This window comes from Hypanus sabinus, chromosome 8 (genome assembly GCF_030144855.1).
Source record: "Hypanus sabinus isolate sHypSab1 chromosome 8, sHypSab1.hap1, whole genome shotgun sequence".
Lineage (NCBI taxonomy): Eukaryota > Metazoa > Chordata > Chondrichthyes > Myliobatiformes > Dasyatidae > Hypanus > Hypanus sabinus.
Genome location: NC_082713.1, coordinates 79,192,435 through 79,207,274, shown reverse-complemented (window position 1 = coordinate 79,207,274; position 14,840 = coordinate 79,192,435). Strand labels below are relative to the sequence as shown.

The 14,840-nt window shown below is 46.0% G+C and overlaps 1 protein-coding gene across 2 annotated transcripts in view; it reads right to left on the bottom strand.

The window, feature by feature from the left end:
- Window positions 1-14,840, bottom strand: part of dock11 (dedicator of cytokinesis 11) — a 307,563-nt gene that overhangs the window by 157,775 nt on the left and 134,948 nt on the right. For both annotated transcript variants that reach the window (XM_059977401.1, XM_059977402.1), the window contains exons 24-28: window positions 14,343-14,458; window positions 11,086-11,155; window positions 8,765-8,890; window positions 1,678-1,749; window positions 1,375-1,521 (exon numbers count right to left, since the gene is read on the bottom strand). In XM_059977401.1, coding sequence (XP_059833384.1) covers window positions 1,375-1,521; window positions 1,678-1,749; window positions 8,765-8,890; window positions 11,086-11,155; window positions 14,343-14,458 — 531 coding nt within the window. The remainder of the gene's footprint in view (window positions 1-1,374; window positions 1,522-1,677; window positions 1,750-8,764; window positions 8,891-11,085; window positions 11,156-14,342; window positions 14,459-14,840) is intronic.

Here is a 14,840-nt window from a genome sequence, read left to right as displayed (position 1 = left end):
CCCTGTCATCACTCCTGTTAGTTTGGACTAAAGTGTGAAGCCCCTGTGGCTTCTCCACCACAGCGCCAGCTGGAAACACATTCCTAGTTCCTCATTCTTGCTGAGACGAAATCTTTCAACTCCCTGCCCATCTGCAGTGTTGGAATGCCTTCACCAAAATAGTAATGTCACAGAGCAGCTCCCTACACCTTCTCAACGGGCTTCTAGAGATGGACAACATATGCTGGCCTTGTCAACAACGCCTAGATTCTCTGACAAAGACATGCAACAGCTGATCTTGGCCTTCTGAGAGATCCTCTGAGCACCTTCAAATCTCTGAATGTAACTGCACGAGAAATGGGTATTTACACAGAACACTGAAGTTAAAGCATGTCTTCATCACTCTGTTCTCAGGAAGAGATTGAATATCTGATCTGGTATTGGGTCACTTCTGGGCAGGTCGTTATCCTGACCTCAAGGGTTGGGCAAGGTCACTAACTCTGATTGGAGGATATTGGGAGGTTTCATCACAACTTCTATCTCCAACTTCACATCAAGCCAGGGAACCTGTCCTCCATTTCCACTGTCAATAACAAGGTAAAGTGTTAAATCAAAAATAGCCATGTATATTGAGTGATGTAAGGAGGTTGATTTTTCTGAAATGTGCAACATTCTTGAGGATCGTATCTGCTCCCGGGCCTGTTCCATTATATGTCAAACTAACAGGAGTGACGTTAGTGAATTTGGGTACAAGTAGCAATTAACACAAAATGAATATTTAGGAGCAAGGATGGATACAAAAATTACTTAAGCAAGCAGTTTGCTGGAACAACGAATGCACAGGCGTAGGACAGAGTGTGAAAACTGTAGAGTTGAGCAGAATGGACTCACGTCCACAAGTATCAGTTTTTATTCACTTAAGAAGGATGTGTTCACAGGCTGAGAAAATCGTTCATTACCCACGACAACACATGCAAAATGCTGCAGGAACTCAGCAGGTCAGGCAGCAACCATGGAGACGAACAGATAGTCGACGTTTCGGGCTGAGAGCTTTCATTGGGATTGAGAAGGAAGAGGGAAGATGCTTGTGTTGGGAATTCTTTACCTATATCCAGTTTCCATTGAGAAGACAGTTGGTTGTGAGCTGTCTTGTTGAACTGCTGCACTCCTCGGGGTGTGGGCATACCCACAATCGTCATAGGAAGGGAGTTCCAGGATTTAAAAGTGAGCAACATAAAACACAAGCGAATAACAAATGCTGGGATAAGCTCAGCAGTACTCAATCATCACACACAGAGAGTGAGAGACGATGCCCTGACAGACATTCTCAAAGCAACTCACGACTGAGATTCAAACAAAATCAGCTACAGTACAAAGAGTTTCTCTTCTACTGACCTTCATAAAATGAGCCCAGCTGATGTTTATATTCTTGGATTCTTTTGGAATTTCCCCATATCTCAAATTAACATGGGGAACAATTGCAAGGAGCAGTGACTGCACAGTGTGATGATAACAGTCCGGGAATCTCTGCGTTCTGGGAAGCTGGAAACACGGTTAGAAATAAAATCAAAACAAGTAAGAAGTGCAGTTAATCACATATTGCAATGAGAAAACAGATGAGGAAAGATCAAAATAGTTCTATATCTAATGACATTGAGCAATCCGTTATTACCTGCTGAATAAACAGATCCAGCTTACCTTCATTTTATTCTTCTCAATCAAGTACAGGATCATTGACTTTATCAACAGGTCAAAGAAAAACCACGAATGCTGGAAGATTAAATAAGATTTGCTCAGCAAAGTACCCTCCTTCATTGCACATTTGCTTCAAACATTATATTTGGGTGGCCTTTTCTGGGCCTGGATAATATTTTGAGTATAAACAGATATTCAACATTTGCAGTACTATGCTGCACATGTTCCATGACTGCGTGGTGGCCAGTATTCAATTCTACGTTGTCATCTGCTGGGGCAGCAGGGTGAGGGCAGCTGACACCAAGAAGATCAATAAGCTCATCAGGAAGGCTGGTTGTGGAACTGGATTCCCTAGTGGTTGTCTCCGAGTGGAGGATGCTGCAGAAGCTATGGAGCATTATGGACAATCCCCCTTCACTCCCTCCATGAACACTGGACAAACAGAGGATAACAGATGGTAACAGACTGATTCCATCAAGGAGCACCACTAAACACCACAGCCAATCCTTTCTCCCTGTGGCTATCAGACTCTACAACTCCTCCTCTTTCAGTATAAGGTTTCATTGCACATCTGTACTTTGCACTATTACTTTTTATACCTCAATGCTTACATTTTGTATTTTAAAGTATATATTTCTGACTGAGCAACCTTGCAACAATAATTTCCTTCGGGATAAATAAAGTTTAATCTAATCTTATCTATTCCTCAGATTTGGATCAACATACCTTGTTGCAGATTTCTCCCGTATTTCTGTGAATAGTTCTGAGTCAGAAACTGTGTTAACTCTTTGGCTCCAGTCATGCTAGATTGAACATAATCTGCTCTTATTCCTTACATTTGTATACAATGAGACTGAGATAGGGGACTGAATCAATGGAGGCAGGGGACTGAACAGCCTAGTCTCTCTTAAGTCCTTCTTATGACTAACAGGTCAAGTCAGGTTTTTCTGTGTGGTCAAGGCTTCTCTCAGTATCCAGCCTCTGCAATGGAATCAGGAATTGGGACACAATAGACAGGCATGAGACGAACTCTTGCGCTCCAAACACTCAAATAAATTCTCATCCACTGGGGTGAAATAAATCAGTTGAGAGCTTAGCACTAAGGACATAAGGAGTCTTACAACATCACCAACTTCACCCGTAGCTAAGATATTGTAGCAATGTGTTACACACAGCGCTGAAATAATGACACACAGTCGGTAAGTCGTTTGGAAACTAGTTTATTCAAACGTCGCGGCGCTGGCATTTAATCCCTAGTGCCTGCCCTCTCCAGGTGGAAATGACGTCAGAGGTGCATTACCAAAGTCCCCCACCATGCGCTGGCTATTTGTGAGCTGGTTCGCCTGCACAGAAAGTGGGTCGCCACATAAACCCCCTCTCCAGAACTGGCAATACACCCCCCAATGTCCACAGTCTGGATCAGCCTCTGTTTGGGAGGTCTGCCTCTGCGCTGCGGTGCCTGAACCTCGACTGGCTGTGCCAAGTCCACATGGGCTGGTTTGAGTTGGTCCACCGTGAAAACCTCCTCTTTCCCCCCAATGTCCAGAATATACGTGGACCCGTTGTTGTTGATCACCTTGAATGGCCCCTCGTACGGCCGTTGCAGTGGTGCCCGGTGTCCGCCCCTCTGTACAAACACAAACTTACAGTTTTGCATGTCTTTGGGTACATGGGTCAGGGTCCATCTGTGCTGTGAAGTTGGTACGGGGGCCAGGTTGCTGAGCCTTTCGCGTAGTCTGTCCAGGACTGCTGCGGGTTCTTCCTTTTGCCCCCTTGGGGCTGGTACGAACTCTCCTGGGATGGCCAGGGTCACGCCATACACCAACTTGGCCGACGAAGCATGCAGATCCTCTTTGGGTGCTGTGCGAATTCCAAGCAGGACCCAGGGAAGCTCGCCCACCCAGTTAGGTCCTCTCAGGCGGGCCATGAGAGCCGACTTCAAAGTGACGGTGGAAGCGTTCCACCAGTCCGTTCGACTGTGGGTGATAGGCAGTTGTGTGGTGTAGCTGCGTTCCCAGCAGGCTGGCTACAGCCGACCACAGGCTGGAGGTGAACTGGGCGCCTCTGTTGGAGGTAATGTGGGCCGATACCCTGAAGCGTGCTACCCAGGTTGCGATCAGTACTCAGGCGCAGGAATCGGCAGATGTGTCGGTAAGCGGGACCACCTCTGGCCACCTCGTGAACCAGTCTACCATAGTTAGGAGGTACCGTGCTCCTCGGGACACTGGTAGGGGGCCCACGATATCCACATGAATGTGGTCGAACCTCCGGTGGGTGGGTTTGAACTGCTGCGGTGGGGCTTTAGTGTGCTGCTACACCTTGGCTGTTTGGCACTGCGCGCACGTTCTGGCCCATTCACTGACCTGCTTGCGAAGTCCGTGCCACGCAAACTTGCTGGAGACCAGCCGGACGGTTGTCCTGATAGATGGGTGCGCCAAACCGTGTATGGAGTTGAAAACTTGCCACCTCCAGGCTGCTGGGACGATGGGGCGAGGTTGGCCAGTAGCCACATCGCACAGGAGGGTCCTCTCACCTGGGCCTACGAGAAAGTCCTGCAGCTGCAAACCCGAGACTGCGGTCCTGTAGCTGGGCATCTCGTCGTCTGCCTACTGTGCCTCCGCCAGTGCTGCATAGTCCAGCCCCCAGGGACAGGGCCTGGACAGCTGGTCTGGAGGGTGCGTCCGCCACAACGTTGTCCTTTCCCGAGACATGCTGGATGTCCGTCGTGTACTCCGAGATGTAGGACAGATGTCGCTGCTGGTGAGCCGACCAGGGATTGGACACCTTCATGAACGTGAAAGTCAACGGTTTGTGGTCGGTGAACGTGATGAATGACCTGCCTTCTAAGAAGTACCTGAAATGCCGGATTGCCAGATACAGTGCCAACAGCTCCCAGTCGAAAGCACTGTACTTGAGTTCGGGTGGTTGTAGGTGCTTGCTGAAGAACACCAGGGGTTACCAGCGACCCTCGATGAGCTGCTCCAGCACCCCACCAACTGCTGGTGTCGGATGCATCCACCGTGAGGGCAGTCGGAACGTCCGTTCTGTGGTGAACCAGCATCGCGGCATCTGCCAAGGCTTCCTTGGCTTTAACGAAAGCGGCCGTGGCCTCCTCGTCCCAAGTAATGTCCTCGCCTTTACCCAACATCAGGGTGTACAAAGGGCGCATGATACGGGCTGCTGAGGGGAGGAAACGGTGGTAGAAGTTCACCATACCAATGAACTCCTGCAGGCCTTTGACTGTGTTGAGCTGGGCCAAGTGGCAGATCACGTCTAACTTGGCGGGCAGAGGTGTTGCCCCGTCTTTGGTAATCCTGTGGCCCAGGAAGTCGATGGTATTGAGACCAAACTGGCATTTGGCCGGGTTGATTGTGAGGCCGAAATCACTCAGGTGGGAGTAGAGCTGGCGGAGGTGGGACAGATGCTCCTGGCGACTACAGCTGGCTATAAGGATGTCGTCCAAATAGATGAACGCAAAGTCCAGGTCGCGTCCCACCGGGTCCATTAGCCGCTGGAACATCTATGTGGCATTCTTCAGGCCGAACGGCATACGGAGGAACTCGAACAGGCCGAACTGGGTGATGAGTGCTGTTTTGGGGATGTCTTCAGGGTGCACCGGGATTTGATGGTATCCCTGGACTAGGTCTACTTTGGAAAAGATTCTTGCCCTGTGCAGGTTTGCTGCAAAGTCCTGTATGAGCGGCACAGGGTAGCGGTCTGGAGTTGTAGCCTCGTTCAGTCTGCAGTAGTCGCCGCATGGTCTCCAATCCCCAGCTGCTTTGGGCACTATGTGCATGGGGGAGGCCCATGGGCTGTCGGACCTCCGTACAATCCCCAATTCCTCCATCCTCTTGAACTCCTCCTTCACCAGGCGGAGTTTTTCCGGGGGTTAGCCTTTGTGCGCGGGTGTGGAGGAGTGGTCCCTGGGTCAGAATTTGGTGCTGTACCCTGTGTCTGGGCATGGCTGCCGTGAACTGCGGTGCCAGAATCGATGGAAAGTCCGCCAGGATTCTGGTGAATTCATTGTCTGACAGTGTGATGGAGTCGAGGTGTGGGACCGGCAACTTGGCTTCACCCAGGGAGAACGTCTGGAAAGTCTCGGCATGTACCAGTCTTTTCCCTTGCAAGTCGACCAGCAGGCTGTGAGCTCGCAAGAAGTCCACCCCCAGGAGTGGTTGGACCACCGCGGCCAGTGTGAAGTCCCATGTGAACCGGCTGGCGCCGAACTGCAGCTGCACTGTGCGGGTGCCATAGGTCGATATCGTGCTGCTGTTTGTGGCCCTCAGGGTGGGTCCTGGCTTCCTGTTGCGGGTGTCATACCCCGTCGGGGGCAAGACGCTGATCTCCAATCTGGTGTCGACCAAGAAGTGGCATCCCGACTGTTTGTCCCAGACGTACAAGAGGCTCTCCTGGTGGCCAGCTGCCATAGTCATTAGCGGCAGCTGGCCCTTGCAAGGCGGGCGACAACGGCGGGCTTTTGTGCCCCACCGCTGGTGGTAGAAAGACCACTGTTCACTGGCCTCCTCACTCCTGCCTCTGTGTTGTGTGCGACCCCCTGCAGAGCCTGGTCTGTCTGCTGTTGGACGTGTGTTCTGGTAATCTGATCGACAGTTGCCACGCTCTCCCTCTTTGCTTTCCACAGCATGTCTGCCCGGGCCGCCACCTTCCAGGGGTCGCTGAAATCTGCGTCGGCCAGCAGCAGATGTATGTCCTTGGGCAGTTGCTCTAGGAACGCTTGCTCGAACATGAGGCAGGGCTTGAGTCCGTCAGCCAGGGACAGCATCTCGTTCATCAATGCTGACGGCAGCCTGTCTCCCAAACCATCCAGGTGAAGCAGGCAGGCACCTCGCTCACACCGTGAGAGGCCAAAGGTCCCAATGAGCAGCGCTTTGAATGCTTCATATTTGCCTTCTTCCAGGGGGTGACTGTATGAAATCCACAACCTGGGTGGCCGTCTCCTGGTCAAGGGCGCTCACCACGTGGTAATCAATGCGTGGAATCAGAAGATATCTACCAAATCTGGAACTGGGCTTCTGCTTGGCTAAACCACATGTGTGGTCGCAGTGTCCAGAAAGCCAGCAGTTTTAGCGAAACTGCGTGAACAGATGAGGAGCCGGTCATCTTTGGTCCAAATCCCTTTTGGACCATTGGGGTCACCAATGTAGCGATGTGCTACACACAGTGCTGAAAGAACGACACACAGTCGATAAGTCGTTTAGAGACTAGTTTATTCAAACTTTGCAGCGCTGGCATTTAATCCCTAGCGCCCGCCCTGTCTGGGCGGAAATGACATCAGAGGTGCATTACCAAAGTCTCCCCCCGCGCACTGGCTATTTGTGAGCCGGTTCGCTTGCGCAGAAAGTGGGTCGCCACAATATACTGAAAAGAAACACCTATCTTTGGAACTAGCACTGATTCAGAGGGATAAACCAGCAACAACTATAAATATTCTCAAGACATTATTGTAGGCCAACCCATAATTACAAAGTTTCAGATTCACCATCACTTGATGGTTGCCCTTTATTTTAAATTGACCAGCTTCTTTTTACTTAAAAAAGCTGCAAAAGGAAACTGAGGACATGGAAAACAAACAAGACAAGCAACTCATCAAATTAAATTCACAAGGGCTCACAGACTTTTGAACAATCCTAGCCATGACAAGTAAGCTGAGAGAGTGTCAAGTCATTGATTCATATCAGTCCTGGTCCAGTGATAGCACTGTTGCTTCAGATTTAAAGATCATAAGTTCCCGTTTCCCACCAGTCACATGAGCACATGATCCTGGCTTACATATCAGCACGTAATTCAGGCTTACACACACAGTATCTGGGACAGTGAGACTGGTACACTGTCATATGGGCCAAACGTGATATAGCTTGAAACTGGGGCCTCATCTGGTCGTACAGCCAGATATAAATCTTCCCACAGAGTACTGTATATATTCATGAAGAGGGACTATGAATACACAGGATAACATTTAACCCTACAGTATCATTACTACGAACATTTATATCTTTTAACTACTGCACTGCTTTATCTCGAGCCAAGTTTTTAAAAAAAAATTCTAGCCACATTTCCTCCAGTGCAATAGTATCTTTACTTCAGGCATGATTCCTTGCTACAAAAGACAATTTATAGCTGTAAATGTGTCATTCCCTCACTTTCATCACAGGAATACCACAAGATCTTGTTTGTGAACATTACCTTCCAGAGTATTGCCAGTGAGGTTTCTGTCCTGGCCGTTACTTTTATTGATTTTATTTGTTTATTGAGATACAGCACTGAATAGCCCTTCAATCCCCTGATTTAACCCCAGCCTCATTACAGGACAATTTCTAATGACCAATTAGCCTACCAACCACCTTTGGACTGCAGGAAGAAACTGGAGCACCCAGAGGAAAACCACACAGTCACAGGGAGAACATACAAACTACTTGCCGGCATTGGCAGCAATTGAACCAGGGTTGCTGGTACTGTAAACCATTGTGCTAACCACTACACTACCATTAATGCCCAACAGGCACTCTGCCATCAGCACTGGGAGACTGAGCCTGCTGCGTGCCTACAGCTGTCTGGGGCACTGGCAAAGCATAACATGCTGATAAAAGACAAAGTCTCATTAAGATGACGTCTAGATCCGTTTAGGGCTGTATCCTTTGAAAAGTACATGTGAACAGGAGAGGCCTGAAACAGTAGGTACAGGGGTAGCTACCCCACCAAATGTTTGATTATCTGTCTGTGGAAGACTTTGAAATTGACTTTGATTTTTTGTCTTAATTGTATTCTTCCTTGCAAAAATCATATTTATATTTATCTTTTTCTTATGAATTCGATTTATATGTATGATTCTATGTGTCTTGTTAGGTACTATGTAAATTTTTCATTGCAATTGTGCATTCATGTACTTCTGCAGAGAAATGCAGTCTGAACCAGACGCTTAGCAGCATAATGCCCCTCAATGAACAGATAACACTACAGTGGATACATTAAGCAAAGAGAAAATTGTTAATTGCTTCTATCATTAATTTTTGTTTGGGATTGAGGGGGTGGACGCAATTGCCATTATCTCTAAAAGAGAGGAAGCACCAACCTTCAACAGCTTGTTGATTGTGAAAAAGTCTGCAGACTGTTTCAGGATAATGATGATGGACTTAGCCAGCTCTTCATGTGTTGTCTTGTTTTCCAAGGTCACATACTGGTTCGTTCTGAAAACATACTAAAGTAGTAACAAGATCAGTAAAAGATTCAGCTGCCTCTGCATCACTCTCTGTCACAAGTTTCTGCTTACTAAACCTGCCGTACTTTAATTTGAGCAACAAACACAAAATGTTGGAGGAAATCAGCAATTCAGGCTACATTTACAGAGGGAAATGAACTAAGGTTCTTCATTGACTTTATATCTCCCCTTACATATGTCTAGATATTTCTATTTGACTTTGTTTGAGTCTGGAGGCGTAAAAGGTCACGGATAAATTTAAAACATCTTCATACTGCATATCAGCGATAAACTTTATCATGTTCATTGCCCAGAGCTAACACTATAGGGTGAACTTTAGGTTCCTGTGTACTTTTAGTGAAGATTTAACCTCTTCAACTATGCATACCAGTGTGGACAGAAAACAATCACATCAAGACTTTCACTGGAGAAAAGGCCCCTTCCAGTCAGCAGTGCACGGGCTTCAGCACAGCTCTGGAATTTCAAGCACAACCTTGTTGGCTACCAACCAGACACATCCTGAAGCAACTCTGCACCTTAAGCCAATTAGACATCTACAATTTCATGGCCAAAAGGCAGTGGTGCCTGTGGTTCAAATGTCCCTCATGGCTATACAGCAGTTTGCCATAAGATGCAGTCATGAGCAATATTGCAAATTGACTAAAAGAAACAATAATTTATAGCAACTTCAGGGTGATTGGGGATATCACCGAGACAACAGCAACTGACCTACTGCATAGAACTTAATCCTGGAGACCCATCACTGACAGTTATCACCTTGTCAGCTTCAACTACCAGTGGTTTTAGACCGATCAAACCATTAACTCAACAAAGGGTAAATGTTCCCAAAGGGTCTATGTACCCACAGGCAACATTCATCTAGGCAGCATAGAGAGATTTCTGCTAGCAAAATCATATTCCAACACACTGTCACACTTTTTTTTGTTGACATATAGCATAGAGTAGGCACTGCCAGTTTAGCCCTGGCCTAATCATGGGATAATTTACAATGACCTACCAAATGGTACATCTTTGGAATGTGGGAGGAAACCAGAGCACCTGTAGAAAATGTACAAACAGGCAGTGGCGGGAGTTGAACCCAGGTCGCCAGTACCATAAAGCATTGTGCTAACCACTACACTACAGTGCCGCCCCAAATGCTCATGGAGCTCTGCACAATGAAGAGCTGGCAGAAACATTAACCGTTTAAGAAAAGGAGAACTTCAGGTGGTTCTTCCCACATCCACCTTCACTCAATTTGAAGCAGGAAGTAGTCATTCAACACCTCCAACATGATGTGCCACACAATTAGATGCTCGACCTGCACTTCGGCACTCATTTTCAATTTAAATCCATTAGTACCAGTTTTGAAAGTGCAGAGGCATAGAGCAATACAGCATGGATACATACCCTTTGGCCCATCCAGTCCATGCCAACAATGGTGGCCGTCCAAGCTAGTTCCAATTTCTCTAACATAAGCAGAGGATTGTGTACTGTAGTAGTCACCCTATTGCCTCAACAAATGAGTAAGCTCTTGTTCCCTTGTTCTCAATTCTTAGGGTGTTGAGCCTCTGGAAAGGGAAGGTTCTTTCTCCCCCAGAGATGCTGCATCACCCTAGCAGATTGCTTGTTGTGCCAGATTTCAATCCATAGGTTAGAGTCTCCAACTTGACTGTCAGATTCTGCTGTCAAATCCAATCAACGTTTGAAACTTCACACCCAACAGATCAAGGAAATATCAGGTTCTGCACCATCCCCTTATATTTTAAATGTTTAAAGCACATCATCACCTGATGATCAATGAAGACACGTAGAGAGATATAGAAATAGGCCCTTGTGCCCACTGAATCCGCACTGGCCATCAGTCACTCCTTTTCACTGATCCGACAATAATCTTCCAGTTCCATTAGCTTTGTTGTCTTCCCCTCCCCCTGCAATTCTACCTTTCACCTACGCATGAAGGGCAACCAGCACAGGGTCAGGATCGAATCTGGGTTTCTGGCACTACGAGGCAGTGGCTCTACCAGCTGCTCAATGTGGCGCCAAATGCTCAGTGCTTGAACTATACCTTGCCTTTGTTTTTTCTATTGAATAGGTGATTTTGCCAAAGGTAAACCCGCCATCTATGATTACTTGAAGCAATAATGTAGTGAAATCTAATTTCAACCTCATTACATTTTTGTAAAGTAAGCCACCTTTATATACGATCGCAGAAAGTGGTCCAGATCCTCCTCGTGACACTTTGACACAATGTGTATCATTACCCTGAAAAAGAGGTAAGGTAAACAAGGAATTCATGCACTGCAGAAGTAAATCAAAAACATGTATCAATAAATGAGTAGGATTTAAACCCATTCAGTGTTGCTGGTCCTCTAGTCAGAATGAACCATCGATTTGTCAATGATTTAATTTTCAACACCATGTGACAATGTAGTACTGGACTAGTAATCCAGTGGCCAGCTTTCAAATCCACCACAACCGCTGTGGAACAGAGAAAAGTGTTAACAATAACTCACTAACAAGATAAAACCTCAGTTGGAAGCATCAGCATTGGTGGTTTTTATAATTATGTGGTTTGGGGGGGGGGGGGGGGAGTGGACAAAAAAAATTGGTATTCACTCCAAACCTGGAGCCTATGACCCAAGCCGGAAACCACTGTGGCACTGAGAGAGTTACGTTTAGGGAGATATTAAGCTGAAGCTCACAGAAGGGGATTTAAAAGATCCCATGACAGGTCTCAAAGAATAGGGAGTCTTCATGTTTTAGGGAATAGTTATCAAACACAAGTAAAAATAGATTCTCCGTTCAATACTATGCTGGTGTTTGTGGAATTTAGCCTGGTACACAAGACTACAGTGCTCACACTATGAAGATTACATTAGTTAGAGACTCAGCCATCTTAGCCCCTCTGAATCTGCATGCAAAACAGAAACAGGCTGTTTGACCTTGTGAACCTTCACCAAAACTGAACCACCATTTACACTAATCCAACTGTATCCTCCCCACATTCCCACCAATTCCCAGACACTCAACCATTCACCCTCCAGAGCAATTTACACTGGCAAGCTAACATCATTGAGAATATGCAGACTTCACACAGATACAGTCATGCTGGAGGGGAACAGGCCTTTCAGCACAGCCTGTCTGTGTTGACCGAGATGTCCATCTAAGCTAGTTCTTCGTAGCTGTATTTCGCAAACATTCACCTAAACTTCAGAGAGCACCTGAGGTCAGGATTGAACCCAGGTTGCTGGAGCTGTAGATCAACAGCTGCTCCACTGTGCTACCCATGGCCTGTTCTACACTCTTAGACATCCTGAGGATGTGTCAGGTGCTGTATAACTAGTAAACTTTATCTTCTTCCTTCTTGGATGTGAATGGCAGCTCCAGATAAACTTCAAGTGGTGATGTGACTCTTACTGACTGAGGTCAACATGGAGTTGGGTACACTAACCCGTCCCTAAGCAATGGCCCAGGCTGTCGGGAGGGGGGCAAGTGGAGGAAGCTTACAAAACACAAAATGCACTGCAGATGCTGTGGTCAAATCAAGATGTACAAAAAAGCTGGATGAACTCAGCAGGTTGGGCAGCATCCGTTGAAAGAAGCAGTCAACGTTTCGGGTCGAAAGCCTTTGTTAGGAAATTTACTATCTTTACTCAGTATGACCTTTATGTGACTCCCAACCCACCAATATCATTGACTCTAATCAGCCTCCTGATAAGGCTCCAGTTCAAGGGGCAAATCAGGAGGGGCCATGAATATGCTCATTAAATAAAGTTTGTGATTCAACTGTGCTCATGGTTGCACATTTAAAAACAGACACCATTTCCACCCCACCCCACCCCCAGTGCTTCTCCACTGTCAATTATGTGATGGGATTGGAATCACCTGGTCTGATCAGAATTCCTGTTGATGAAGGTCAGGAAATCAACAGGACTGGTTTCTCCTAACTTTGCTACACCTCTGCCTCTGGTATTCCCAAGGACCTCTCCTTTTCCCTTCCAATTTCTAGGGTGTTCCTTGGTGATGCTCTGAAACCCTGCCATTTTCCATGCCCTTGCTGATCACCAGCCCATTTGTAAATACTCAAACTGCTTGTCGAACACCCAGTAATTTCCTTCAGCTGAATACTGAGGGCAAAATCCATCGTTTTCTATCTGTCTTCCTCACACTATTTCCCAACCACAAACCCCACCATCCCCAGGCAACCAAACTCCGAATGTTTGTAACCTTGTCCATATTTAGCTCTGATTCCTGTGTTTACATCAGTGCCAAGCCTAACTCTGTAATATCACATAATCAAAGTTCTGAGTAACATTTATTATCAGAGTACACACTTGTTATGTCATACAGCCCTGAGATCCTCTTTGTGCAGACTTACTTAGCAAATCTATAGAACAGTAACTAAAGTCAGCAAACTTGTGCAAATGCAGATATAAATAAATAGCAATAAATAACAAGCATTAAATAACAATCAACCAGTGTGTCTTTAAATGAGTGTAGCTATCCTTTTTTTGTTTAAGGGCCTGATGGTTGAGGGGTAGAAACTGTTCTTGAACCTGATGGTGTGAATCCTGAGGCTCTTTTACCTTCTACCTGATGGCAGCAGCGAGAAAGGAGCATGGCCTCGATGGTGAGGATCTTTGATGATGAACGCTACTTTTCTATGGCAATGTTTCAAGTAGATGTGCTCAATGGTTGGGTGGACTTTACCTGTGACGCCACTCACCTCAGTTCAAGCCTTCTTCAATTCCTAGATTTAACTACTCCAAACTATTCTTGGTTAATCTCCACGTGTACCTCTAATCATTCTTCCCATTGGTACCCACACCTACATTGCACTGTACCATATTCACCTGGGGCCCATGTATTTGCTGAGCTGCATCACTCCTGTTTAGACAGTGCCTTGATTGGAACATTCTCATTGTTGTTTTCAAAAGTCTGCATGATTTTACTTTCCTTCTTTGCAATCCCCTCAATCTCTACAAGATGCTGATCTGCCTTCATTCCAACAACTTGCTCAACCTCAGATTTAACCATCTCATAACTATCAAAGTTGGGGAATCTTCTTCTGGAACATCTCCAACCCAAGTTAAGGTATAATTTAAAATGTTAGTCCATGAGCAAAAACTTGATTTTGTCATTCGCATTGCCTTCAGTCACACTGCGTTCATCTTTTTCATACTCCTGTGAAATTCATGGAAAAGGTTTGCTACTCTCTTCTGACCGACTCTCACACACCAATACATACACACTCACCCTCACACACCTATACACACTCATTAACACAAACACACACTCAAACACACGTGTAGAGGCACTCAGAAATGCGTGCACTACTAACAATTTATTTTTGTTTGAAGTAGGGGTTGAGGAATGGAAGATGAGGTGGAAGAGAGGCTGAATATTTAAAACTCTATATACACACACACACACTGTATATATACTGTACCTGACAGAATTCACCGCCACATCACTCTGGCTGGTCCTGGTGAGGATCTGCAGCAGCTGGTTTAAGATTGTTGGTAGGAAGTTGATCATCACACTGACGTCCATTGCATGCAAACACTGGAAGTAAACAGATTGATGTTTATTCTTTGGAAGTGTGTGGCACTTAACCACACATTTTAATGCAGGTGGAACAGTGATTATCTCAAAGAATAGCAGAACAGATCCAAGGGACAAAACACCATACCTCTTTTGTACACTTTGATGATTATTTCTAATTGTTTTTTAAAATATTAAATACAACTAATTTACAAACAGAAGTTGTAATATGCAAAAACATGAATATAATGATTGATACAAATTCTGCAAGTTTCTATATCAGTACCTCTATAAATAGCCTAAACACCTACAGATTCCAGGGAACATGTACACTACATATTGAAGCATTCCATGGCATTTCCCTCAGTCTTGATAAAGACTACGGTGAAACACTCTTAAGTGA